A 27,135-nucleotide genomic window follows, 5' to 3' on the forward strand; every position below is an offset into this window, starting at 1 on the left:
AGCACTGGATACATAGAAGATCCCAGCAGATTTGCAGGTGAAGTGGTGCTTCACCTGGAAGGGCTCGGGGCCATGTATGTAGGTGAGGGAGGAGGTGATTTGATGGCTGCATTGGTGCTGCTTCATGCATCTAAGCTGAGCTCGCCAATTTCATCAACTTTGCCTCCAACTTCACCCTGTCTTTAAATTCACTTGATTCTTCTCTGACACCTTTCTAGATCTCTCTCCTTTCTCGATCTTTCTGTCTCCATCACTAGAGACAAACTGAGCACCTCAGCTCCAGCCACAAAAAGCAGATTTCCCAGGTACCCAACTTCCAACTTACATCAATATCTTCATCTACACATTCCTTGTTCTCCTTTTCCCCACTTTGTCCCCTTAACACTTCTCCTCATCTGCCTATCACCACCCCCACCTGCTCCCCCATGTCTCTCTCACTGTTCTTTCTCCCATGATCCACTCTCCTCTCCTATCAGAGTTCTGCTTTTCTAACCCTTTGCCTTTTCCTCTTGTCACCTCCCTGGCTCAGCACAGCTCAAACGCCATCTATAAATTTACCAAAGACACAATTGTTGTTGGCAGAATCTCAGATGGTGATGAGGAGGCCCACAGGAGTGAGGTAGATCGGCTGGTTGACTGGTGTTGCAACAACAACCTTGCAGTCAACTTCCATAAGACCATAAATTTGATTGTGAGCTTCAGGAAGAGGGAGTCAAGGGTATACAAACCAGTCCTCATCCAGTATCAGCAGTGAATAGGGCGAGATGTATCCAGTTCCTGGGGGTAGAGCTATCCGGGGTCCAACTCAGTTATGAAGAAGGCAAGTGAACAGCTATATATCAATAGGAGTTAGAAGAGATTTTGTCCGTCACTAAAGGTTCTAGCAAATTTCTACACACGTACTCTGTAGAGCATTCTAACTGGTTGCATCGCTGTCCAGAATGGAGGGGCCACCATTTAAGTTGGAACAAGAGGCAGAGGGTTGCTACTCAGCCAGCTCCATCCTGTGCACTAGCCTCCCCAGCACTGAGGGCATTTTCAAAAAGTGATGCCTCAAAAAGGGAACAGCTGTCATTAAGGACCCCTATCACCCAGTACATGCTCTCTTCCTATTACCACCATCAGAGAGGAGATGAAAGAGCCTGAAGACACACTATGTTTTAGGAACAGCTGCTTCGACTCCACCATCAGATTTCTGAATGGACGATGAATGCACCCACGAGCATCAGCTCACTATTTTTGCTCTCGTTTTGCACTACATATTTAGAGTATTTTTAAAAAGTTATTTCCTGTTGTAATTGATGTTTTCTTATGTATTGCACCGTACTACTGTCACAAAACAACAAATTTCACGACTTACGGCAGAGAGTCTGATTATGTTTACTCCTATTCTGACTGAGTATCCTGCTGTTAAATTATTCACTTTTGTAAACATACTTCTGCTGTTGCTGGCTCAAAATATCTGACGATACCCTACTCATCCAATACTTACATGTGCACTTCCACCAGTGAATTACTTACAATCAGGAGATTTTTTAAGGTTGAACGATGATTCTAAGATACTCAATGTTGGGCAAATGTTACATTTCTTGTAAGTCACGTGTTTCCACTCAGGGATCAGTTCCTTTTTTATCTAAATCCTTAAAATCTGTAAAATGTCTGTGACCAATGTGTCATGAAATTTGTTGTTTTGCGACAGCAGTACAGTGCAATACATAATTATAACACTATAAATTACAATAAGAATAAAATAAATTAAATAAGTAGTGCAAGACGAGAAGGAGCCATTTGGAAAGCTGATGGTAGATGGGAAGAAGCTGCTCCTGAAAGTTTGAGCGTTTGTCTTCACCCTCCTGATTCTCCTCCTGAATGTAAGACGGAGAAGAGGGCATGTCGTCGGTGATGGTGGTCCATAATGATGTGTACCGCCTTTCTGAAGCTTTGCCGTTTGTAGGAGGCTAGTGTCCATAATAGAGCTTGCTGAGTTTGCAGCTGTTTGCAGTGGCTCCTCTATGCCAGACAGTAATGCAAATAATTACAACCTAGATCTTAGGTGTTAGAGCTCCTTGAAGCAACTTTGCCATCGAGTAAATTCCAGACACATAAGCACTCAGTCTGTCTGATTCCCAAATGTGCTGCTCTGCTCGGAGTGCTAAGATAGATTGAATCTTGCCAAAGGGTTTCGGACCAAAAGGTCAACTGTACTTTTTTCCATAGGCGTTGCCTGGCCTGCTGAGTTCCCCCAGCACTTTGTGTGTGCTACTAAGAAATATTCATCTCAGTTTGGAACATTCTCCTTGACTGAGTTGCCAAAGGGTCTCGAGATGGAGACTACCTCAGAGGTCCTTGTTTTCTCAGTCATTGATGCTGCACTCAAAGCTGTCAGTTTACCCTATCCCAGATATTGATTACTGTATAAAATCTCAGAACTCCTGCAGTAACAGCTGTTAACTCTCAGTTGTGGAACTATGTATTACAAACAAGACTGTTTTAATATGCAGGAGCCTGCAGATTTTCTTTTAAATCAGATAGAAAATAAATGATCCAATATATCTTCTGTTTTGACAATAAATGAAATTCTTTGTGAAGTTGCAAAGATTGGAGAGAAATTGAATGAATTGGAATGAAATGTTCTCTAATATGTATTTACTGTATAAGATTTCATTTCCAACATAATAAAACCCTTCATATATTTATAGAAGATTACCGAATTATAAAACATTTATAAACTACAGAGGATTTCCAAACACAGATATAAATCTTACAAACTATAAGAACATACTGTATCAATGAGTGGTAGATGATTGAGTCATCTACTGAGGAAATGGATCTTCTTGCTATCACACCATCTTTTGGTCATTCCTAACAATCCCCAATGCTTTCTAACATTTATACTGTTTTGTGATTAAATGACATTTTCTTTATATAATCCTTTTTTAGATACCTTTGCTGGGTCATGGAAAGTGACTATCCGTCACAAAATCAAAAGGCAGTCAGTTCTGCTTTGGAAAGAGTTGACCATATTATGAGTTTCCGAATTACAGTTATGTCATCCTGAATCTGAGTTGGACAGGAGATTAATCATACCTTTTAAAAATATTAACATTTTCAAACAACCGGTATTTACAACCACCAGCTTGTTTCATGATTAACATTATACACACTTCGCCCGTTAAACAACAGTAATATACCAAAACTCCCATTGTTGTGGGAGTCAAATTGTCAGGCTTGCAGCTCGTGGAGAGTTGTTAATTTTCACTGTGAAATAGGAGTTCACCTTTAATTATTCGCTACTCTTGACCTGGTGACGAAAGGCATCCTGATTCAAATTGGTGAAGGACAAAGTAAAGATGGATGGATGTAGTTGAAGCCCATACCATGAAATGACATGTCAAGCTTTGCATCTGCTTTGCTATTTTCGAAAGAAAACCTGCCTAGAAGTGGTACCCAAGGCAATTGCTATGCAGCGCATGTACCAGAAAAGGTCTCTGAAGCTTTAACAGTGCTGAAGATATGTCCTGAAGTGGAAGTATTGGATCGTTGTTTGAAAACTCACTCAAGTGATGAAGTTCAGAGCTCAGTTCTATAAAGACAGTATGTTTTTATGTTCACTGATTTGTTATTTATATAAATAATTATTCATTTTATATGAATAAATAATTAAGTATAAATAAATAATGCTATCTATATTACATAAATGAAGACAATTCCATAAAGCTCTTTCTGTAAAGAGTTTGTTCATTTTCCCCGTGACCGTGAGGGTTTCCCCTGGGGGCTCCAGTTTCCTCCCACCGTCCAAAGGGGTACTGATTTGTAGGTAATTTGGTCAATGTGACTGTGACTAGTCCAGTAATAGGTGAGCTGCTGGGCAGTGCAACTCATTGGGCTGGAGAGCCCTGTTCCATGCAGTGTCTGTTAATAAATAAACAAATAAATAAATAGAGAGATAGATAAATAAATAGACAAACAAAAGAGGTGAGTGCAAGACTATTGCACATGATTCCTGAAGTCTGGTCTGTTCATTAATAAGCTCAATGCCAATCTGACATTTGGCTTCAGATCCACTTTCCTGCCAAATCCAAATAACTTTTGATTTCACCAAGAGCCCACAAATTCATTTCCACCTTGAACATATTCACTAATGGTTCAGACAAAACAGATCTCTGGGTTAGACATTTCCAAAAATTTACAATTTATTTTCATCCTGACCTATTGTTCCTGAACCGAAATCCTGGGATAATGTCTGAAGTGTTCAACTCCCCCATGAGGAGAGAATCCTACTCAGCATCTTCTCTGTCAACTCCACTCAGAGTCTGACAAACTTTAATAAGATCAAGCTTCTATTTCTCTTAGCTCTGCTTTTTCAAACCACTTTACTTACAAAGGTACTACTTCATTTATCTTGCATTTTCATTATTGTAAGTCTGTGCACACTTAGAGCATTAAAGTCCAAAATGTGACAATATGAAGAGAAACATGTTTGTTGCCTGGTTAAACCATAGAAGTTACGAAAAAAGTGGACTTTGATTTTATTGACACATAATCATTTGACATTAACATCAGAATGATCAATATTTACACAGCAGGTGCATGTACTTTCAGGTATTATAGCTGTTATTGTTTGTCAACTAAAGAAAATAATTTTTCATTCCACCTGTGCATATACATGCTTGAGCATACTACAAAAAATACTTGACAAGACTTTGACTTTAACTAAGTACTTATGTGGGAGGCTTTTTATTGGGCCATGCTGAGAGATGTGATGAGTGATTGCTGATATCCTGCTGGACTGAAGTTGTCAGGAAAAGTTTCTCCCAAGATCTGCACTTGCTGCTTTCAACAATGCAGAATAGAATGGTATCAGTTAATACTGCACCATCTCAGCTGGACAAAAAGCCCAGCAGTAGGGACAACAAATAAAGATCAAATTTGCCAGATAGTGGAGTTAAGATGAGGTGCTTTACTGTGTATTTTATAAGATCTGAGGTGTTAAAGGTGATCTAACTCGAGGTTAAGAAATTTCCCTGCTTAACAACTGTCACCTCCAGAGGTTGTGCAAAGTTAAAGTGGAGGAGTTTAATAACTCATATTTCAGTCACACTTCAAACAGAGACAGACATTGCTGCTGTGATGAATAGAGGCTCCTCTGGCAGAAAGTTAATTGGTAGTGAAGTCAATGTTAAATAGCTCCACGACCATGTCAGCTCTTCTCCTTTACTGCACAGGGGATGTTGTGATGTGTTTTATGTTCCTTGACTGGTTGTGTGCAACGGGAGTTGCTCACATTTAATAGATGGAGACAAGGACCAGTTTCTGCCTGCAACGATCATGTGACTGTGTGATCAGTTGGTTAACAGGGCCAAAGCAATGGCAAATGGAAGTTGCTCCCAATAAGTAAGTTTTGGAGCACTTAAGATGAAATTACAAATAGAGATATGACATAAGCAATGAACAGTAAGGTCGAAGGGAGTAGTGACAAACAGAGAGACGTGGTGCATGAGTCGACTGAATGTGGTAGATTGCAGGACAGGTAGAGTAGATAAGATGAAGTAGGTACGGTCATGGAGGGCAGAAAGTGTCTCTATCTCTGGGAAGGGACAATTCTTGTAATTCACGAGTTTTAGCCCAAATTTCAGAAATGCGTTTGCTATTATTATCCCAAGGGTCACCACAATGTCTGCAAAATGACATTGCCTACTGAGCCTGTTGCAAAACGTGGAAGCAGAGAATCTGAAACTCCTCATTAGGGAAAGAACGTCTATTGCATAAGTAAGTCGAATTCTGCTACAGATGACTCATTGTTAAATCTCTTCCCTACTTCAACTCTGTCAAAAATAGCTTTGTGAAATCAAAATGAACAAGACAGCGCCTGAGAGCAAAATAAACTGATTATTAGTGATTAGTGATTAAAGCAATGCTTAAAAAAGTTAATTCAGGATCATTGCATCACTGTGCTGACACTTTACAGAAAATGAGGATGGTATCTAATGTTGCAACCATGTGCATATACCTGTGCATATTTTACAGACATGCAGCATTAAGGTGCACAGAGATATGCTGTAGTGTGCAGACCATGAAAGGGAGAATTTTCTGGAAATCGCAGGTGTAAACTCACCATATAGTCAGTATGTGCCCTTGAGCTGTGGAATTTCCCAGTGAGTGAGGTGTAAAATCTGAAACCGAATTCTGTTGCTCACCACCTGTCGCAAATTTGAAAGTGAATGGTGATTGATTATGTCACATATACTTTACAAAGGATGGAGGTTCCATCTCTTCCCTAAAGTTTGTAACTAAGTCTTTTAAAACCCCATTCACCACCTATTTTGATATACGATCCCTCTGTGGCTGTAAACCACACAACTATTGAAGCAAATTCTGGCAAAGTGAATGAAGTTCTTTTCCTAAGGGCAGAGAAGTTGCTTTTCTCAGGACGTCAGTGTTTGGCAGATCTGATTGTTGGAGATGATACAAAGAGAATCCCACAAATAGGAGCTCAGTGGAACTATTTTTATACCTGCCCATACTTCACAAATCTGCAGCATTAAAGTGCGCAGAGACACGCTGTAATGTGTAGACAGTGAAACGGAAAGCGATTTCCTGGAAATCGCAGTATAAAGTACCATCAGCATGTTCATCTGAGCTGAGGAATCTCGAACTACCTGAGCAGTAAAGCCTGAAACTGGACTGATCTTATTCAAGGAAAACAGTTGTTTCATTTTACACCATTCACTTTGCTGAAGGTGGATTTTAAACTTCCATAACATTAATAGATAAATCTTAAGAAATCACACGTGACTAAGTCACTACCTATTGTGCTATATAATGCAGCTGCAGTTGCAAACCACACAATTGCTGTGATGTAGAAAGATGAAAGTGAAAGAAGATCTGCCTCAGAAGCAGGGAAATTCCCTTATTCAGGACGTCAGAGTTCGGCAGAGTTCACTGCAGGAGATGATGCAAGCTGGAGAAGAGAATCCCCATAAATAGGAGCTCACTGGATGTCTGAGCATAACTTGTTTCAGCCGGGAACAGCTGCATTGAACAGAAGATCCACCAGCAGTACCAAGTGGAAGATGGACAGAACAGCCACTGTAACCATCCTCATCCTCCTCCTGTGTGCCATTGCTGCACAGGGTATGTTGAGATAACTGAACATATTTTTAAATTTTTATTAAAATGATGCACAAAGTCTATGATCTTGTGGGTCATGTACTATTTAACGAAAAAAATAAATACCTCCAGATCATTGTAAGTCTAATTCAGAAAGCTAGACAACCATTATAGAAAGAAATGCAACAGGATTTCCATTATTTATGTGAACTGCAGTTACAATTCAATCTTTGTCAAAATAATGATGAAGCTGATATGCTGGAGTAATGACCAGCACGTTTTACAGGTTTTCTCTCCTTGGAGCAACAATGAAATCTGAGTGAATATAATCTTTCCTCAGGTGTTCCGATTCCAGGAACGGAAGGACGGTGCAAGTGCATTCAGACCAGCCTCGATGTTATTCATCCGAAGTTCATCAGGAGTTTGAAATACATTCCCAGTGGGTCGCACTGTGAGAGAGCAGAGATAATGTGAGTAAATGAGTCAGACTATCATCTTTAACTCTATTCCTTCACCGATGTTTATTTAATAAGCTGTGCACTTTAAGAGGGACATACTAGTTCTGTGAATTAAATTTGAAAGACTTTTTCTTTTCGCAGTGTCACCCTGAGAAATGAGAAGAAAGTGTGTGTGGATCCTGATGCCAAGTGGTTGCAGGCCCTCATGAGAGCCATGAAAGGTCAGTGTTTGCTGTTGGTCAACATTCATACTTTAGCTGCCAGGAAATGTAGATGTAGTGAATTGTTGATGCCGTGTGACTGGTTCTTCATAGTGCAGGGTGCTGTTCGTTGATCCCTGCTTAACCTTCCCACTGCCATTAAGTATCTTCCAGTACCCTTCCTACAAGTGTGAGTCATAACCCAGAATATGTGCAAGTTATGGAGTCAGTGCTGAGTCTTTCACTGCCCTCACTCAAATTCGTTATCAATGTTCCCTGGAACTGTGGTAGGGAACTGGAAGTAGAGGTTTGGCCACTATCACTATAACAATTGCAGGAGCAATGGCTGGTACCAATTATCACACATTTTGCAACCTAGCTGAGCCCAACAAATGAAGAACATCTTTTATTCTGATTAGAGATGTTAGGTATAAAATATTAATTAGTGATTTTCCCCATAGGTTGCAGCGTAGTACAGGGGAAGTTGAGGAATAGATCACTTGGATGCCAGTTACAGAGAATGTTTTGTCTTGGATGGTGTCCAGAGTATTGATAATGGCGTCATGGTTCCAGTTGGCTGTTACCCTTTGACACTTCTTTCTCCCTGATCATGCCCCAATTTCAGTCAAATGCTGCTAGTTACCCAATAATCGTACACCTGGCTTTCATCAGAGACTGGGAAATAAATACAGGGCTACTCTATCACAGGTTGCCAGTTCATTGGTCAATTCTCGTGTGATATTTTGTTCCCTGTTCCGATTAGAGCCATTATTTCTAAGTTCCGCTCTAGTTTCTAGAGAATCCCTGTGAATTCCGTCTCCTTGTCAAGATCCCTCTGGTTTCCTGCTCTACGTTCAGGTCTACACCAGCCTCCCCAACTGAGTCGACGTGCCAGGTTCCTGTACTTGGGTTCTCCTCTGTTGCCCCAGTGTAACAAATCGAGCTACAGACAGTGTTCATACTCTAGAGTCTTGCCCTGTGCAGAGATTATAAGATGAAAAATGAGTGTTAGAAGGTGACTCAACTCAGATGACTCCAGTAGATAGTGAATTGTTGATGCCACAGAAGACAGCAATGGCAATGCCAATGACAATTATTAGTGTCCTGACCTTAACCCTGTCCTTGACATTACCATTGCTGTCTTCCCTAGCATCAACAGTTCGTTGTCTATTTTATACAGTATATGCTTATGCATTAACTTTCTGAGAAGTTGTAAGTAAAGTCAGAACTGTGATGGGGATCCAAAAGCGGAGGTTGGGTCACTGTAAAGCTACCAATCACAGGACCAGTATTCACTCCTTTTAGAACGCAGCTGAGTCCAAACAATGCAGACCTTCCTTTATTCAGTGTTGGTACATTAGGAATGTTTAATAGTGAATTTCCCCACAGGTTGCAGACACAGAACATGGGAGGTTGAGAGATTGATGGGTTAAGGAGCCCGTTAAGGAGAATGACTTGTTCTGATTGGTGTTGGAGCTGCACTGATTCAGGAATTAAAGATTGTTCATCACACACTAAAGTTGTGCCTGGTAGATAGTCGAATGGATGATAAATGGGTATCAGGACTGACTCTCTATCTTATAAATGCAGCTAGTAAGTTTGCGAAGGTAAAAATGATATTGCCAAGGATAGTCCTTGGGCCATTGCCTGGCCTGTTGGTTGGCATAAATGTTACTTGGCTTATATACATCCATACCTGAATTCTATCAAGGTCTTTATCTATGCTTGAAATGAGTCAGTTTGTGAGGAATTTGAAGTGGATTTGAATGCTGCTCAATGTATTTAGAATAATGCCCCTTCCAGAATCATTGACATATTACCAAGTTTCTAAAACATAGCAATCTGCTGCTCTTTTGTGGAAAGTCAGTTTGAGAATTCTCGTAGTTCTTTTGCAGATGACATAGGATGCTGTATTACTGTGGGTAACAATGCAAATTATTGAATTTTATTTCAGGAGGCAAAAAACACAAATGAAAAAATTGAAGCCGCAAAAAGAAGAATTCATTTCCACCTCTGGATTATCCGACGGGGAATGATGGAAGCTCAGCCCCGGGTGCTAACTCAGTGATGTCACCAACCCGTGGTTCATTCTAGTGTCTCCTCTTCATTGTCTTCTGAGAGTGATCTTGGAGTTCCTCCCTGTCACACGGCATGTCTACACCCTTCCGCACTACCTGTTTACATTTGAGGATACCATGTGATATTCGTGTTAGACACTGTGCCAAGTCCAAAGTTTCTGTGGACATCTGTGGTAAATTTCGGACATGTGAGATGGACATCAATTGTTAAGACTTAATGTTAATTCTAAGAGAGGGAGATGAGGGTGAGGTTGGAGCAATGGTATTTATTAATTTCCATGGCTACCTTATTCAAAATGAATTTGGTTGACAAGGGAAGTCAGTGACCTCTGGGATAAAATTCACACACCGTTCACATCCCACCCTCTCCCTTTTGCTGCCTCTCTTTACAAACCCAGAAATGAAAGAAGATAAATCAGCCTATGTGCAAAGAAGGATTACCTTTTGGTTATTTCATTAATACTATCTGAGTCAGAATGTTGAAGATGTAAATAATTAAATCATTCCTCCTTTTTTCTTGAATATATGAAGTGATGAAGCATTGTTGCAATGATTTCTAGTGAAAACATTTGTAGACATCTTTGTTATTTAAAATCTTGCTACTCTGTAATACAGAAATGACAATATTGTTGATCAGTTCTGTTTGACTGAAGCACTTTTGTGCCAAAATGTAAGAACAAATAACTGCAAGTACCATACATGCCATTTCACAGCACTGTTTATTGACCATTGACAATTCACTGAAACTGTAGTGCTTTCTGTGTAAAATGTCAAATTTTAGGATCTATCTAAAGTCTATGGGAGCAAATTTTCTGCAGTTGTAATTTTCATGTAAAATACCTTCATTTTAGAAGGTAGTGCTGCTAATAGTCTGATAATTACTGGAGAAAATGAAATTTGTAAATAGGAACAAGTGATAGAAATGGTGATAGAAATCGTTGCCTTGAGGGCACTTTCACTGTCTGGACAGTTGATGTACTTAAAGCACTTAAGAAAATAAAATAAAGTGAACTTCTCATGAAGAACTTGTCGCGACCCTTTTCGAATTTTGAGTCCTAAGTTTCTGGTTTGTTTCACGGAGTTTCTTTAATTTACTCCACATCACACAAATGGTCTGGGCAGGCACTTGGCTCACACTGAGATAGCTGCACTACGAAGTGGAACCAGTGATGTTGCAGTTGTACAAATTGCCTACTCAACCCCAGGCGTTATGTGAGGAAAATTAAGGGATTAGAGATGTGTAATTTGGATTTAGCTGAGTAAAGAAGATGACTTTTGAACACTTGGTCTGTAATTCAACACAGGCAGGCAAGTTTCTCTTTGCAGTCAATAGGAAACTGGAACTGCTGCAGAGGGCTAAAGCTGACATGAAGTTTAGTTCAGGGTCAGCATGAGCCCATTAAATGTAAATTCTCTTATCATTACTTCATTGAATGTAGGCAAGAGGAACTGGTAATCCCAATTGTCCCTTAAATTCAATACCCGGGGGTGGAAACTGTATCACAAGCAATAGGGTATGTGATCCCCCTGGGCACCGATTCTATGTAGTAGCTGAGGTGCAACTGTAGTTCACATTAAATGAACCTCAGTGCACATTTCCACTCCGCAATAGAAAGACCAAGAATATCTCAATGGACTTCTGAAGGTAAAGGTTCAACCATTTGGCGCCATGGCTCTGGCTGATTACATCATGCCGCCAGACGAGAGGAATGGTTTAAGGTGGCGCTGGTGAATCTCAGCAACTTCTGGCTGGTGGCTATCGAAACAAGGTAAACAACTAAATTCATTCCTTACGGCACTTTTTCTGGCAAATGATTATCGCAAGTATTAGTCTGAAACTTACCTTTGGACTGGGAGGCAATTCGATGTGGCAGAGACGAGATGGTGGGCTCGATGTCGAGAGCGAGGAAGACCCAAGGTCTGTCAGTTTAAGCACCGTGCTGAATCAGAAAGGTCGGGTGCAGCCGAATCGAGGCGGCAAGGTCCAGGCACCAGAGCATATCGAGGGTGATTGAATCCAATGTTTGGACGTCGATTCAGATGCTGGGCCAGATTGAAAAGATGAAGGTGTCGGGGCCTGAGGTGAGGGAATGTGCTGCTTCCACTCGCTACTCCGCAACGTTCCTTGGCTCACGTTCTTTGGCAGAGGACAACCAGAAACGGTCCCCTCTGTTCCCACGCATTGAATGCAGGAATTTATGATGAGGCTCATTACCACCTTCAATGTACCGGAGCAGCCTTCAGATGACTGAGGAACATGTTCAAGAGATCAAATGTGGCACAAAGTCCACAGTTGGCCAAGCAGCTGAAGGATAAGCAAACTGATGTACTCAATCACTCCCCCAGATCAAAGTCCTCAGTATTGGAGCATTTTTGAAATTCTGAGTGTATTTAATGAAGAGGAATTATGTCCCTGCCCATTGATGCTCTACTTACAGTAAGTCAGCCACATAAATTACATATATGACATTGAACTCACATGCTGGACATGATTCTTTGATGTGATCACTCAAGGCAGGAAAGGAAGATGAGGAATGGAATAGGGACCACACAGAAACTCTGAGCAAGTGACAGGGAGAGTACAAAACTTCACTAATGAACTCCCTCCCACCCCTCAGTTGAAGACACATTGACCTCAGTAACGGCATAAGGATCCACAGAGTAGTTCATTGTGATCTTCAGTCATGAGGCAGAGCCCAGGAGCAAGGACACAGACCAAGCTGGATAAATGAGACAGATCTCCTTTCCTGTAGAGCTCTGGTGAATGAATTGTGTTCTGAAGCTGTTGCAATTGTTTCACAGATAACTTGAGTGTAGCAGGCATTTTTGATTCTGAATGTATTTAATGAAGAGGAGTTATGTACGTCAGCACTGCTGGTATTTAACTTACTGTAAGTCAGGTACATTCACTCTGCCACAGAATCCACACACCTGACACTACACTCCTAAATCAGACACTCCATTCCATGCTGAGTCATAGGAAGCAATTAGAAAGGAGGAGACGAAAAAATTCAAAATGTCCTTGAATCTTCCTTGAAGAAATGCAGCATCCCCACAGTGTCCTTGGAATCTCTGGACATTATCACCCGAGGTGGAGAAGCAGCATTGGTATTGTCTTGAGAGTCCATCTGTTTGAGACCACACAGAAACCCTGATGTAGTGACAGAATAAGCTTAGCATTCGCCAATGACCACCGTCCTACACTCCATCAGGCAGTTCCTATCCTTGGTCGAAGACTATGTCTTTCCCATATTGATCTCTGTATCAGTCTTAAAATCACAAAACAAGAATGGAAGGAAATTATCATTAATACCGAGGGACACCATAAGAGAATAACATAGGCCAGGCTGGATAAAGGAGACAGATTTTCCTCTCTGTAGAGTAGAAGAGGATAAGTTGCATTTTTAAGCTGATGTGACAGTTTCATAGACATAATTGGTGATACACGCTCTGCAAGTCTGAATTCATTTAACCCAGAGGAATCAGATTCGCCAGGTGCATTGGAAATGATTTCAATGTGTTTCTGTGTCCTTAGTCCAGGCCTTTAAATTCTAGCTTGATGACTTAGCCTATCAGCTCCCCTACTACATCATATTCTTCATTCCAGGAATATACTTTATCAGGAATATTTTTTGCTCATTTTCCCAAAGGATTATTTCTTAGCACATGTGCCTGGAATATTGATGCGTTGGCATGGTCTGGATACCGAGCTGGCTCTTCAGTCAGGCTCAACCATACATGGGAGGTTCCCACCTACCCAAACCACTGCAGGATCAGTTAACACCAAACCCCATACGTGCACCTGCTCTTCAGACTGAGAAACCAAACGAGTAGTATTTTGATTGAAGAGGTAACATAACATTTCCGACCACATCTGATATTGGAGCTGGATTGTAGTGGAATTTGACTGATGGTAAATATGTATTTGTTGTCTCCTATTTTGTGAGTCCATAAGCATTCTTCTGAGGAAGTTTGATGCTCAAATCCAATCTGGTGGGTCATCAAGTAATTTCTAGGATCTCCTCAGAACTGTTGGCATTTAAGAAACTAATTCATTTAGTGAGTGCTTCACAGGGTCTTTCACAGCAAGCTGGGTAAAAAAAAGTTCAGTAGTATGGAAAGGGCCGCATGAAAACAGAACACAAGAACATAATGGAAAGGGCATCCATGAGAAAGACAACCATTTTCTGACATGGGATGGACTTTGAACTTGAAATGACAGCACCTGGCTGTTAAGTGCTGACCATCTAAGATAGATCTGCTTCTTGAAAGTTTAGATGTACAATATAATTGGTTGGTTTTCATAAACATTTAGAAGAATTTAATAAATTAGGAGTTCATTTTTCTGATACTTCCCAACAACTCATCATCTCAGTTGATAGGAACCATTGAACTAGCTGTTCCAATGAGAAAATTCCCAGCACATGTAAATGCCTGCTCCAACATCTGCACTTACCCCATCTTCCAACCACCGTAACAGTGATAGAGTTCCTCTTGTCCTATCTACCGTGCCATGAGCTTCTGCATACAACACATCATTCTCCACCATCGCCAAAAGGATACCACCACCAAACATGTCTTTACCTCCCTTCCTCTCTTTGCTTTCTGCAGAGATATCTCCCTTGGTGATCCCCTAGTCCATTCTTCCCTCTCCAGTAACCTCTCCCCAGGCACATATCCCTGCAAGAAGCCAAAGTGCTTCACCTACCCATTCACCTCCTCCCTCACCTCTATTCAGGGCCCCAAACAGTTCTTCCAGGTGAGGCAACACTTCACCTACAAACTTGCTTGGGTCAGCTATTGTGTCTGGTGCTCACAATTGGTGATTCGTTGTTGTTGTTGAGTTGGTAAGTTGGGTCTGACTCTTGATGACCTCATGGACCATAGGGTCCATAGGGTTTCCTGCCAAAATACGGAAGTAGTTTGCCAGGCCTTACATTTGCACCGATACTGTTGCTGCCCACGTTGGCACCCAGCTGGGTCTGAACTCAGGACCATAGGCCTTGAAGTCCAGTGCTGATGTCACTACACCACCAGCCGAACCCACACTGGTGAGACCCTTCGTAAATTAGGGCTTGCATCAACGAGCACCTCTGCTCCACTTGCCGAAAGTGGAACTTCCCAGAGGCCAAGCATTTTAATTCTGATTCCCATTCCTGTTCCAACATGTCTGTCCATGGCTTCCTCTTGTACCACGATGAGGCCACCCTCAGGCTGGAAGAACAACACCCTATGTTCCATCTAGGTAGCCTCCAAATTGATGGCATGAATATCGATTTTTCCTTCAGGTAAAAAAATTTCCCTTCCCCTCCTCTCTTCTTCTATTGCCCACTCTGGCCTCTTACTCTTTTCACCTGCCTATCACCTCCTTTTCAGTCCACTCCTCCTTTTCTTTCCCCCAAGCTCCACTCTCATCAGATTCCATCTTCTCCAGCCCTTTACCTTTCCCACCCACCTGGCTTCACCTATCACTTTTCAGCCAGTCTCCTTCCCCTCCCCAAGCTTTTTTATTCTGGCGTCTTCCCCCTTCCTTCTCAGTCCTGAAGAGGGGTCTTAACCTGAAACGTCGAGTGTTTATTCAGTTCCATAGATGCTGCCTGACCTGCTGAGTTCCTCCAGTATTTTGTGGATTTCCAGCATCTGCAGAGTCTCATGTGCTTAGCATTTACCTCTGTAACTTTGACCCCTTTTAGCTTCAGTGTGGTTAACTCAAATGCAGTGAATTTGTTTCAAGTGGTTTTTTTGCTGTTCTTCTTCAGCCAATTAATTAAAATAATCAATCGTTATAACTTTTAAGTGCTGGTTTAATTTTGCATGATCTCTTTCATGTTCGCTGTTTCCCACTCTCAAGCTCTTCAGCCCCTGGTTCAGTCAGAGCTGTGGGTTATGCAGCTAAGTTTTCATGCAGGATGGCTTTGTTGTCAGCGAATGCTACAGCATCTCAGCAGGTCTGAGTGTTTATATGGTGCACAAAGCTGAGCCAGGGTCGACCACAGCAAAACATCCCATCAAATCACTCAGAGTGATGATGACAGTGTTTGATTGTGCATTTTTTATGACCTGAAGTCTTATAAAGTTTATCCTGTTCAAGGTTGGGGCAGCTCCTTTGTTTAACAACAGCCAACTCCCGAGGTTGTAAAAATGAAAGTGGAAGAGTTCAATAAATAAATATCATCCTCTTCCGGCACACGTCAAACAATGAAGAGTTGGGAATGCACTGTTACTGTGATGAACAGAGGATCGTTGCCAGAAAGCAAATTGGCAGTGAAGTCCCAGTTAAACAACCATTATTCTTACAAGCACGTGGTATGTTGAGATGTGTTTTATTTTCACTAATTGTATCAGCTGTCTGAATCAATGTTTACTCCTGTGTGTTCCTCAGAGATGGAAAATATTAAAAGGAAATATTTTATGACTGAAATCTGTCCTCAGAAGTTAAGTGGAGGGCAGTGAGGGAAAACTAAAGTGAGGTTGAGGACAGGAGTATAAAGGGCAAAGAACAGGAGGTCCAAAGATGCAACAAACGTAAATCCACAAGTTAAAGTTTGGTGTGACACAAGGCTGTTCACATTGCTTCTCATTGATAGGAGTGGAAGAGGTACATTGAACTGCAGAGTGATTGTTTCTAGAGCAAGTGTAGGCTCTTCAAGGAACTTTGGCTCAGGGTTGTTGGGCTAGAGTCTGCAGGAGAGACATGGTATTCCAAGTGACAGTCACAACCTGGGGATAGATTCCACAAAGTCGATCTGTGGTCTGGGATAGGATTTTGTAATTGCACAAGAGTGAGGTAGAAGGTAAAAATTCATCCCTTCCCATTAATGAGAAGGGTCAATATTCTTGCTCACTTTTCAGATGAGGATGGGGTCTGTGGGAAGGAGGTGCACAACACTCATGACATCGTACCACAGTCTGTAGATCAAATGGGGAGGGGAAACTGCTATGTAGCTGTCAGGGTGCAAGTATGATTAGGAGACCAGACACTGTCCTATGAGACCAGAGGTTCACATTCTGACAAGATGCTTCACCTGCTGTGTTCCTGGTGTATTTTGTGTTTTTAAGAAAATAGTATTGTAGTTGAGATCAGATATTGAATGGCCAGGGGACTGAAAGCTATTCTATACAGGAAAAATTGAGAGCCTGAAGGTTTACATACACAAAACTTCTGATAAAACCCTGGCACAGACAACTGTCAGCTTCCGGCTCAGCACTTTGTACATCTGGGAACTGGCTGTGATTCAGGAACCTCCAGATGTTTAAGTGCTGAAATGCTCAGGGACGGAGTCAGAGAATTTTATTTGTTGAACAATATGGGACACTAACATCTGCATATTTTTCTTCCATTGCAATCTGAATTATCCTGGATTATTCTGAAATGAAAACTAGATGAGAACATTGTAGAAGGGGCTTCAACAAGTGTTTGGTGGGAAAGAGATTACTGAAGAGGAGGGTACGATTAGAAGACCAGACGCACAAGACTGCCTGTGTTGCTCTGTTATTTTGCATGTGCTTTTCAGAATAGAGTAATGTAGTTGACAACAGGTATGGAATGGCTGGGAGACTGTTATATATGAGGATATACAGCAAAGACTGAGATTCTTGAAGGTTTATGTACACACAGCCCATGATAAGGCCCTGGAAGAGGAGGGATACTGTCAGTAAAATGTGCTCTGTAGTGTGGAGCAGGCGCTGGGATTTGCAGACACTGGGGGTGAGGCAATGAGTGTTTGCTCTGTTGCAACTGAGTGAGGCCAGCAGACCAAAAATTAAAATGTGAACACTGAGATGGATCAGAATATCTCAGCAAATCTGAGTGTTTATATGGTGCACAAAGCTGAGCCAGGGTCGACCACAGCAAAACATTCTATCAAATCACTCAGATAATGGAGTGACGATGACAATGTTTGATTGTGCATTTTATATGACCTGAAGTCTTATAAAAATTATCCTTCTCAAGGTTAGGGCAGCTCCTTTGTTTAACAACTGTCACTTCCTGAGGTTGTAAAAATGAAAGTGGAAGAGTTCAATAAATAAATATCATCCTCTTCTGGCACACGTCAAACAACGGAGAGTTAAGGATGCAGTCTGATTGTGAGGAGCAGAGGATCTTTTGCCAGACTGCTGATCGGCAGTGAAGTCCCCGTTAAGCAGCTCTGTGACAGTGACAACAATTATTCTTTGACACACACGGTATGTGTTTTATTTTTGCTGATTTGTACTAGATGCCTGATTCCATGTTTATCCCTGTGCATTCAGGAAACTTTAGATCAGCATCAATGAACTGGATGGAGTCTGTCGGAGAGCTACCTGTGTACATTGTGTTCCAGGAGACACACAGGCAACGATCAGACCCTGAAGCTGAAAAACCCTGAAGCTGGTGAAGCACCACAAATGCAGGTGGAGCACTTTGCACTTAAAACCATAGGAGCAGAGTGAGGCCATTCACATTGAGTCTGCTCTGCCATGTCATTATGGCGATCCATTTCCCTCTCAACATCTAGGATCAGACTATCTTTCAGGAGCCCCCAAACCTTTAAGCTCAGTGCTGAGGTGCTCATGGTGGGGGCAGAGATGAGCATTGTTGGGAAGATGAGGTCCCTGATATCTGCACAAGCTGAATTATTCTGGGAGATTTTGAGATGAAACCTGGTTTGAAACGCTGTATTGAGGCTTCAGCTAGAAGAAGATGAGGATGAGCTTGTGGAGCAAGAGGACATTGGTAATATGAGTTCTGTACTGCGGAGCTTGCTCTGGGATTTGCAGAACACGTGGTACAGAGAACAGTACATGTGTTTTTTATTATTGTGTCCTTTACCTTAATTTGTGTTTTGTGCTGCATTGGATCCGCAGTAACAATTATTTTGTTCTCTTTTCATTTATGTACTGGAATGACATTGAAAAGCCTTGAAATCAGAGGCTTAAACTCCAGTCGGTGGTTAACATGCTTTCCTGAGCTACAGAATTTTCAATCCTATGAGAAGTAAAGCCCGGAACTGGATTATTTGAGCGTGAAAGAAAAAAGTTGCTTTAATTTGCAGCATTCACTTTGATCAAGGTGAATTTTATACTTCTTTCCAAAAAATTGACAAATAACTCTTCAGAAATCAGAATCATGTTCAATATCATCGATATAGGTCATGGAATGTGTTAACTTTGTGGCAGCAGTACAATGTAATACACGATAAATGTAGAAAAAACTGTGCGTACCTATATAAATATTCATTATTTCATTGTGATGGTACTTAACTCCATTATTTTTGTCTTAGCGCTTGTTGAGGTTTGAGCAAAGCATAGAAAAGTTTCAGGGCCTGCTTGCACTCAGCCCCGAAATTGGACCATTGAGTCAACTGAGCGGTATTCGTTTTGTATTTAGTCATTCGATTCAGCTGCAGTGTAGGCTTCGTTTTCCATTTGACAGTTTTTAGTAAACGACCCTGTTGGCCTAGCATTAACTGTTTTCTTTTCCCTCTAACTCTGTTTGCATTAAAGTCTACGAGCAATCGACCTGCTTCAGAGTCTCTTGCCGCATTTGGGCCATATCTGAATGTAGTGAGATTTATAGCTGCATTGGGACCAGGTTAGATCCTCAGTGGCTAGGAGGGCCGAGATGGCCTGTTTCCCTGCTGTGATTGTTATATGGTTATATTGACACACAGGATCTTGAAATTGCTCACTCTCTCCACTTCTGAGTCCTCTATGGGGATTGGTTTGTGTACCCTCGTCTTACCCTTCCTGAAGTCATCAGACAGCTCTTCAGTCTTACTGATGTTGAGTGTATGGTTGTTGATGCGGCACCACTCCACTAGTTGGTATTTCTTGCTCCTGTACGTCCTTTTCGTCACTATCTGAGATTCTGCCAACAATGGCTGTACCATCAGCAAATGTATAGGTGGTATTTGAGCTATGCCTAGCGTCACAGTCATGGTTGTAAGAGTAGAGCAGTGGGCTAAGCACACACCCTTGGGACGTGCCAGTGTTGATTATCAGTGAGGTGAAGATGTTATTACCAATCTGCACAGACTGTGGTCTTCTGGTTTGGAAGTCGAGGATCCATTTGCAGAGGGAGGTACAGAGGCCCAGGTTTTGTAGTCTTTTGGCATGAGTGTAGGAGTGAAGGTGGTAAACTCTGAACTGTAGCCAATAGGGTGCATCATGGCATAGGCATTTGAACTGTCCAGGTGATTCAAGGTCAAGTGGAGATGCACTGAGAACACATCCTATTGACCTATTGACATCCAATAGACATATTGTGGCAATAAACAAATTGCAGTGGGTCCAAGTCCTTGCAGAGGCAGGGCTTGAATCCAGCCATGACCAAACTCTCAAAGCATTGGAAAGAGAGAATCTGCAGGTGCTGGAAATCAAAGTAATTCACACAAAATGCCGGAGGGACTCAGCAGGCCAAGCAGCATCCATGGAAAAGAGTAAACAGTCAACGTTTCTGGTCGGGACCCCTCAACAGGACTGGTAACAGTGATCAGATTAGAAGGTGTGGGGAGGAGTGGAAGAAGTACAAGGTAGCATGTGGTAGGTGAAACCGGCAGAGAGGAAGGTGAAAAGTAAAGAGCTGGGAATTCAGTTGGTGGAAGAGATACGGGGTACAGAGAGATAAAGAGATACAAACAATGCTTAATCAAAAATATATTTACAATATTAAATACACAACAGATTGGTAGCTAGCATAACAGGTCTCAATTCATTTAATTCTGGAGTGGACATCAATGCATCAGTGAAATTTAACAGATGGTGCATGGATATTTGATATCTCCTTTTTTAAGTGTAATGAATCAATTTCAGGATTGGTATCCAATCTGCAGTGGTCTTTTTGGAGAATAATTACACTGGGTCCTCCACTTCCAGAAGAAAGTAGTTTTGTTATGTTGAAAGGACCGTATCAAAACACTGAGAATTACTGTAAAAGAACTGCTGAGAAATTAAAACAATTTCTGCCATTGAAGGTACTGTTATGTTGAGGTGTAGGAATCTCTTAGCTGACAAGTGCTGGTTGTCTAAGATGTGCTTCTGTGATGAATTTTAGATATGCAGCTTAATGTACCAACTTTCACAAACTAATATTGTCAGAAGAATTTCATTTACTAAGAGGTCTTTGTGCAGTACCTCCCACAGGATTCATCATCTCTTCTGATGGTGATTAAATAAAATGTCTATATAGATGAGACACACTTTAGAACAGATTATTTCATTTCATTCCTTCATGCTGTAACATGTTCTACCTGGGAATAGTGTTATTGTAATACATTTCCAATGATTAGTAGATGGAAGCAAAACACAGTTTAAGATATAGAAGCAGATGGAGTATAAAAGAAGCAGGTTTCCTGGAAATCACGTGCTCTCTCACACACTGGTTGCACTCTGACAGTGAACTTCCTTCACGCTTGTACATCCCCAAGGGGAGGAGTCACCATGAACCCAGTGTCTGCATTTCACTAATCTGGGAACTAAACCTTGAACCAGCTCCAGAAAGCCCGGAAGCTGATATTTCGTCACACTGGGACAATGAGCACAATGAACTCTTGTTGCTGCAGCAAATATTCCAGCAAAGGCCTTAAACCATCATCCATGATATTTTACACATTAGGCCGGTCAGTTCATCATGAGAGTTCCTTGGAAAGTGAACAGAGCTGGAAAGTGTAAGTACAGGACTGGAGGTGTTGTATCAGAAAGCCCAGAGTATATGGAACAAGGACTTGCAGCACAGCTGCAGATTGGCAGAGATGATGTTGTAGGCATCACGGAATCATGGCTGAAAGAGTACAGCTGGGAGCTTAATGTCCAAGGGTACACATTGTATCAAAAGGACAGGCAGGAAGGCTGAGGGTGGCAGTGTTGATCTCTTGGTAAAAAATGAAATGAAGTCAAAGAGGTGTCATAGGGTTGGAAGAAGTTGAATCATTGTGGATAGAGCTAAGGAACTGTAAGGGTAAAAAGACCCTGATTGAAGTTGCATACAGACCCCCAAACACCTACAAATTACGTTGGGAGATAGAAAATGCATGCTAAGAAGGCAGTGTTACAATAGTCACAAAGTACTTCAATATGCAAGCAGATTGGGAAAATCAGGTTGGTGCTGGATTACAGGAGGGGAATTTCTAGAGTGCCTACAAGATGGCTTTTTATAGCAACTCATGGTTGAGCCCACTAGAGGATCAACAAATCTGGATTGATTGTTGTGCAATGTACCAGAATTGATTAGAGAGCTTAAGGTAAAAGAGCCCTTAGGGGAAAGTGATCATAATATGATCAAATTCACCCTGAGATCTGAGAAAAGAGAAGCTAAAGTCAGATGTATCGGTATTACAGTGGAGTAGAGGGAATTACAGACGCAAGAGAGATGAGTTGGCCAGAATTGATTGGAAAAGAACACTGGCAGGGAAGATGGTAGAACAGAAATGGGTGGAATTTATCTATCTATCTATCTATCTATCTATCTATCTATCTATCTATCTATCTATATATCTATCTATCTATATATATATCAGTCTTTCTCTGAGCCCTTTATCTGACATCCTGCAAACTATTCTGTCTTTAAGAAGTGAGTTTCTCAAATCTCCAAATTCAGAATCAGAATCAGGTTTATTATCACTGGTATGTGTCTTGAAATTTGTTAACCTAGCAGCAGCAGTTCAATGCAATACATAATATAGAAGAAGAAGAAATAATAATAATAATAATAATAATAATAATAAATAAGTAAATTAATTACTGTATGCGTATATTGAATAGATTAAAAATCATGTCAAAACAGAAATAATATATATAAAAAAAGTGAGTTAGTGTTCACGGTTTCAATGTCCATTTAGGAATCAGATGGCAGAGGGGAAGAAGCTTTTCCTGAATCACTGAGTGTGTGCCTTCAGGCTTCTGTAACTCCTACCTGATGGTAACAGTGAGAAAGGGGTATGTCCTGTGTGCTGGAGAAACGGAATAATAGATGCTGCCTTTCTGAGACACCGCTCCTTGAAGATATTCTGGGTACTTTGCGGGCTAGTACCCAAGATGGAGCCAAATAAATTTACAACCATCTGCAGCTTTTCTCGGTCCTGTATAGTAGCACCTCCTGCCCCTGCCGTACCAGGCAGTGATGCACGTGGCAGAATCCTCTCCATGGTGCATCTATAGAAGTTTTTGAGTGTTTTCGTTGACATATCATACCTCTTCAAGCTCCTAATAAAGTACAGTCGCTGTCTTGCCTTCTTTATAGCTGCATTCATATGTTGGGACCAGGTTAGGTCCTCAGAGATCACAGGACATAACTCAGTGTGTGTAGCTCAGCTAAGTATTGCTCGATGTTAGCACCTTCTTGCTGGTTACAGGAAAAAATACTTAAATCTCTCAAAAGTGATATTTTTATTTGGGTTAAAATACTGCTGAAATGTTGACATCAGACTGTCCAGTGTAAAGGCTGTCTCATCAACTTGAATGCTGTTATAGATGTCCACTGCATCTTCACCAATTATGTGCAGAAAAACAGATGCTTCCAGTTTTTCTTCAGCCCCTCCTGCTCTGCGAACAGCTAAGTATATATTGCATCATTGTTTGAAACGTTTCCAGTTATCTGTTAGATTGACAGTAAACTGTAAAGGTGTGAGAGAACTTAGGTCATCCATGAAATGAACTCTCGGCTTCTCACTTGAATTTCTCAGTGAATAATTTGGAGAACTTCAGAAACAATTGGCTATTTCGCCGGCAGCTTTTCTCAATTGGACTTTCGTACTCACACAGTCTATTTGTCAGTTGCTCATGGTATTCATGAAATGCCCGCATTGCTCACTGCAAACTGAAGTTTTCATGTGACTATATCGTCGCATAATAACACAACATGCACCTTGAATTTACAGATGCTGAAGCTTTAATCAAGACTTCCTCTTGAAGTTGGGAGGTGCAAAGCTGGGCTGAAGAGGATCAGGGATCTGAGGGAATTGGGATTGGGCTGAATTGTGTCCCACCAGAAGGAAACAATGAGGAAAATATAGAAACAAGGGTAAAAATGAGAAGGACCAAGATAGTTGAGCAATAGAGATCAGGATTAAGAAACTAGGAATTTGGACCTCAGGGATAAATTTGTTTTCCCTCTCTACACTCTCAGTGTTGATGTAGGTTCTCAATCATAAACGTCCCCTTTCCCTCCACGGAGGCTAGCTGACCCACTGAGTCCCTGCACCAGTTTCTGGTGGTACTTTGGTATAGGCTGTCATGTAGCGTCAGGCCAGCTGAAATATTTGTTAAATTCTGCCAAAGTTGGGTTAAAGGTAGGTCTAGTGTGTTCACCCAGAGCTGGGTAGGGTAATCACTAAATTAGATTATCTGAGATGGAGATAGTAGTCTTACTCCCACAATCGCTGTCTCTGAGCCACGAGGTGTTAAATTAGAATAGAACAAATTTCTGATGGCTTTAGGCATATTTGGGCCATGGCTGAATCAAAAATATAGATAAATAATCCTCATATACATAATTTACATGCACACTTGTACAAATGGATCCTTTTACAATCCGCACATGAGGTCTGTTAAGCTGTCAGATGCATCAATGATACCCAATGATGCATCAAGCTATGGAGTGTCATATTTCTTGTAATTCACGTGTTTGAGTCCAGTGTTTAGTTCCTATTTACTATAATCCTCAGAATCAGTTCCAAGTCTGTAAGATATCCGTGACCTTTGAACGGTCTGCAAAATGCAGAACTGGGCTATTGTGTAGGCAATCCAAAACTGTTCAAATGGGGAACTAAGATCTGATGTACAATTATTTCAGCCTTGTGACTCAACAAAGAGGCTTTGACAATGGTCATTGTATACAGATAGAATAAAAAGCAATTAGGAAACTACCTGTGGCCAAAGTATAAAATGGAATGAGTCAAAGCTATTTTGTTCATTGTTCATTGAACACTCACAAATCTGTTACATTGATTAAACTGAAAATTAGAAGGAATTGAATTGAATTCTAACTTTTGATATGTTACAGCCTATATGTTTATAATGGTGAAAAATGTCCAAATTTTCCAATAGTGTATGGCCATTATAGTGCATTTATAATATGTTCTAGGGGAACACGTGGACAAAGCATCACACATTTACTCAAAGCTGTTGCAGACTTCAGGATGTCGCAATGCATGCTGCTGTCGATAAAGTAATTATGAAACATTATGTACTATACATTCCCATCACTCCAGCACAAAACAACGTATAAGAGCCTGTTTCAATTTTTGTCACGTGGGTAACAAGACTTAAAAATGGAAGAATTGTATTGTAAAATTTTCTCTCACATATTCTTATGACCTCATCAAAAATAACTTTAGATATCATGTTCTTTTATTTCCAAATAATTGATGCCAATTCTACCAATGATAAAATAATAAAATATTAATGTCTCACTCTGATACAATATATATTTTCATTGGCTCATTGCTCATCAGATTAGTGCTGTCCTTTTCCCTTATTGGAAAACATTTTGATGAAAATCTGATTGTGCTGGAGGAGAGTCAATTATCCAGACTTGTGGCCGGATCAGAGCACTGTCCATTCTTGTGTGACCAGCAAAGTAAACTTGATTTCTCCTTTTAATGATCATCCATGGTTGACCAAATGTGTCCTGATTCAAGTTGTTTGAGGACAAGCAATTATCAGATTGCGACAGATCAGTTCTCACACCACAAACGACTGTGTGAAACTTTGATAAGCAATGGAATTGTCATACCTTGTGTCTAACATGTCAAGCTCTGCCTTTGCTTTGCAAAGTCCATGAAGGCACAAGAGGTGGCAGTGGGAGAAATGCATATGGTCCTTCATACCTGTTCTGTTCATCAGTGAGATCAATGCTGATCTGATATTTGGCGCTAGCACAATTTCCTGACAAATCCTAATAATCCCTGGTTCCCAAAGAGTCCATGATTCTATTTTTCTCTTGAACATCATACAACACTCCAGGAGAGAAATTTCCAGAGATTCTTCATTTCTTCTCATCTTCAGTGAATGACCTAGGATTATACCCATGGTGACCAACTCCCCCAGTGGAAGTAAACCCTTCTCAACATCTGCTCTAACAAGTCCTCTCAGAATCTGACAGCTTCAATGAAATCAACTCTCATACCTTGTTAAAATCTCTGTTCAATTGTCACCATGATATTAATCAGAATCAGCTTTAAAATCAGTGACATATTGTATGTTGTGAAATCTGTTGATATGTGGCAGTAGTACAGGGCAATACATAAGAACTGTAAGTTACAATAAGAAATGTGTACACACATAATATTTAATTAAATAAAATAGGTTAGTGGTGCAAAAAGAAAGCAATTATTATGACATTGACACTAATTCCAGAGTTAGCAATTTCTTCCATTCAGATATACAGTAGTTTACTGTAATCCTCTGTAAGGCTGCGCAGAATGTCACAATGTGGTCTCCTTTATTTTTATCATTAATTGGTCGGATTAATGCTATTAAAATGATGATTTTACCGAAATTTTTATACTTATTTCAAGCCTTACCAATTTTTATTTCTAAATCTTTTTTTGATAACATTGATTCAAAAATTTCCTCATTTGTGTGGCAAAATAAAAACCCTAGGTTAAGTAAAAAGCAATTACAAAAATCTAAAAAAGATGGTGGTTTAGCTTTACCTAACTTTAGATTTTATTATTGGGCAAATAATATTCGTAATTTAATGTATTGGAAACTAGATTTGGATTCACCATTGTGCCCACAGTGGGTAAATTTGGAATGTAATGAGGTAAAGGGATATTCTCTATTCTCTGTTCTCGGTTCTTGTCTTCCTGCTGATTTAGTTAAATTTAATAAACAAATATCTAATCCTGTTATTAAACATACATTACGAATTTGGTTTCAATTTCGTAAGTTTTTTACTTTGAAAAACTTTGTTCTTGATAGCCCTATCTTACTTAATTTCTTTTTCAAACCCTCTTGGACAGATCAAGCTTTTAACATATGGAAAAGGAAAGGTATAAAATGTTTTCGTGATCTTTTCTTTGAAGATACTTTGATGTCATTTGACCAACTTTCCAACAAATTTGAATTACCTAAATCTAATTTTTTCAGGTATTTACAAATTAGAAATTTCTTACATAAAGTTTTACCATCTTTTCCTAATTCAACTTTAGTGGATTTTACAGATTTGATTTTTACCTTAAACCCTTGTCAGAAGGGATTAGTAGCTTTTATTTATAATATGATTATGAAGATACAACCAGAAATATCAGTTAGAATTAAACAAGAATGGGAAAAAGTACTTCGATATAATATATCAACAGATAAATG

The 27,135-nt window shown here is 40.5% G+C and overlaps 1 protein-coding gene across 1 annotated transcript; it reads left to right on the forward strand.

Moving 5' to 3' along the window:
• The first annotated feature begins 7,027 nt into the window (after positions 1-7,027).
• LOC132404358 (interleukin-8-like) lies at positions 7,028-10,851 on the forward strand. The gene is made up of 4 exons (XM_059988503.1): positions 7,028-7,134; positions 7,451-7,580; positions 7,710-7,789; positions 9,723-10,851. Exons 1-4 carry the CDS (start codon positions 7,074-7,076, stop codon positions 9,740-9,742), a joined length of 291 nt encoding a protein of 96 aa, XP_059844486.1. The 5' UTR covers positions 7,028-7,073; the 3' UTR covers positions 9,743-10,851.
• Positions 10,852-27,135: the final 16,284 nt, after the last annotated feature.

The sequence above is a fragment of the Hypanus sabinus genome, chromosome 14 (genome assembly GCF_030144855.1).
Source record: "Hypanus sabinus isolate sHypSab1 chromosome 14, sHypSab1.hap1, whole genome shotgun sequence".
Classification (NCBI taxonomy): Eukaryota; Metazoa; Chordata; class Chondrichthyes; order Myliobatiformes; family Dasyatidae; genus Hypanus; species Hypanus sabinus.

Bases quoted from the DNA above. Each gene is read 5' to 3' on its own strand.
- LOC132404358 (XM_059988503.1), top strand. From the start codon at position 7,074: ATGGACAGAACAGCCACTGTAACCATCCTCATCCTCCTCCTGTGTGCC. The intron at 7,135-7,450 runs GTATGTTGAGAT...ATCTTTCCTCAG, and splicing joins GTGTGCCATTGCTGCACAGG to GTGTTCCGATTCCAGGAACG. The intron at 7,790-9,722 runs GTCAGTGTTTGC...ATTTTATTTCAG, and splicing joins CCTCATGAGAGCCATGAAAG to GAGGCAAAAAACACAAATGA.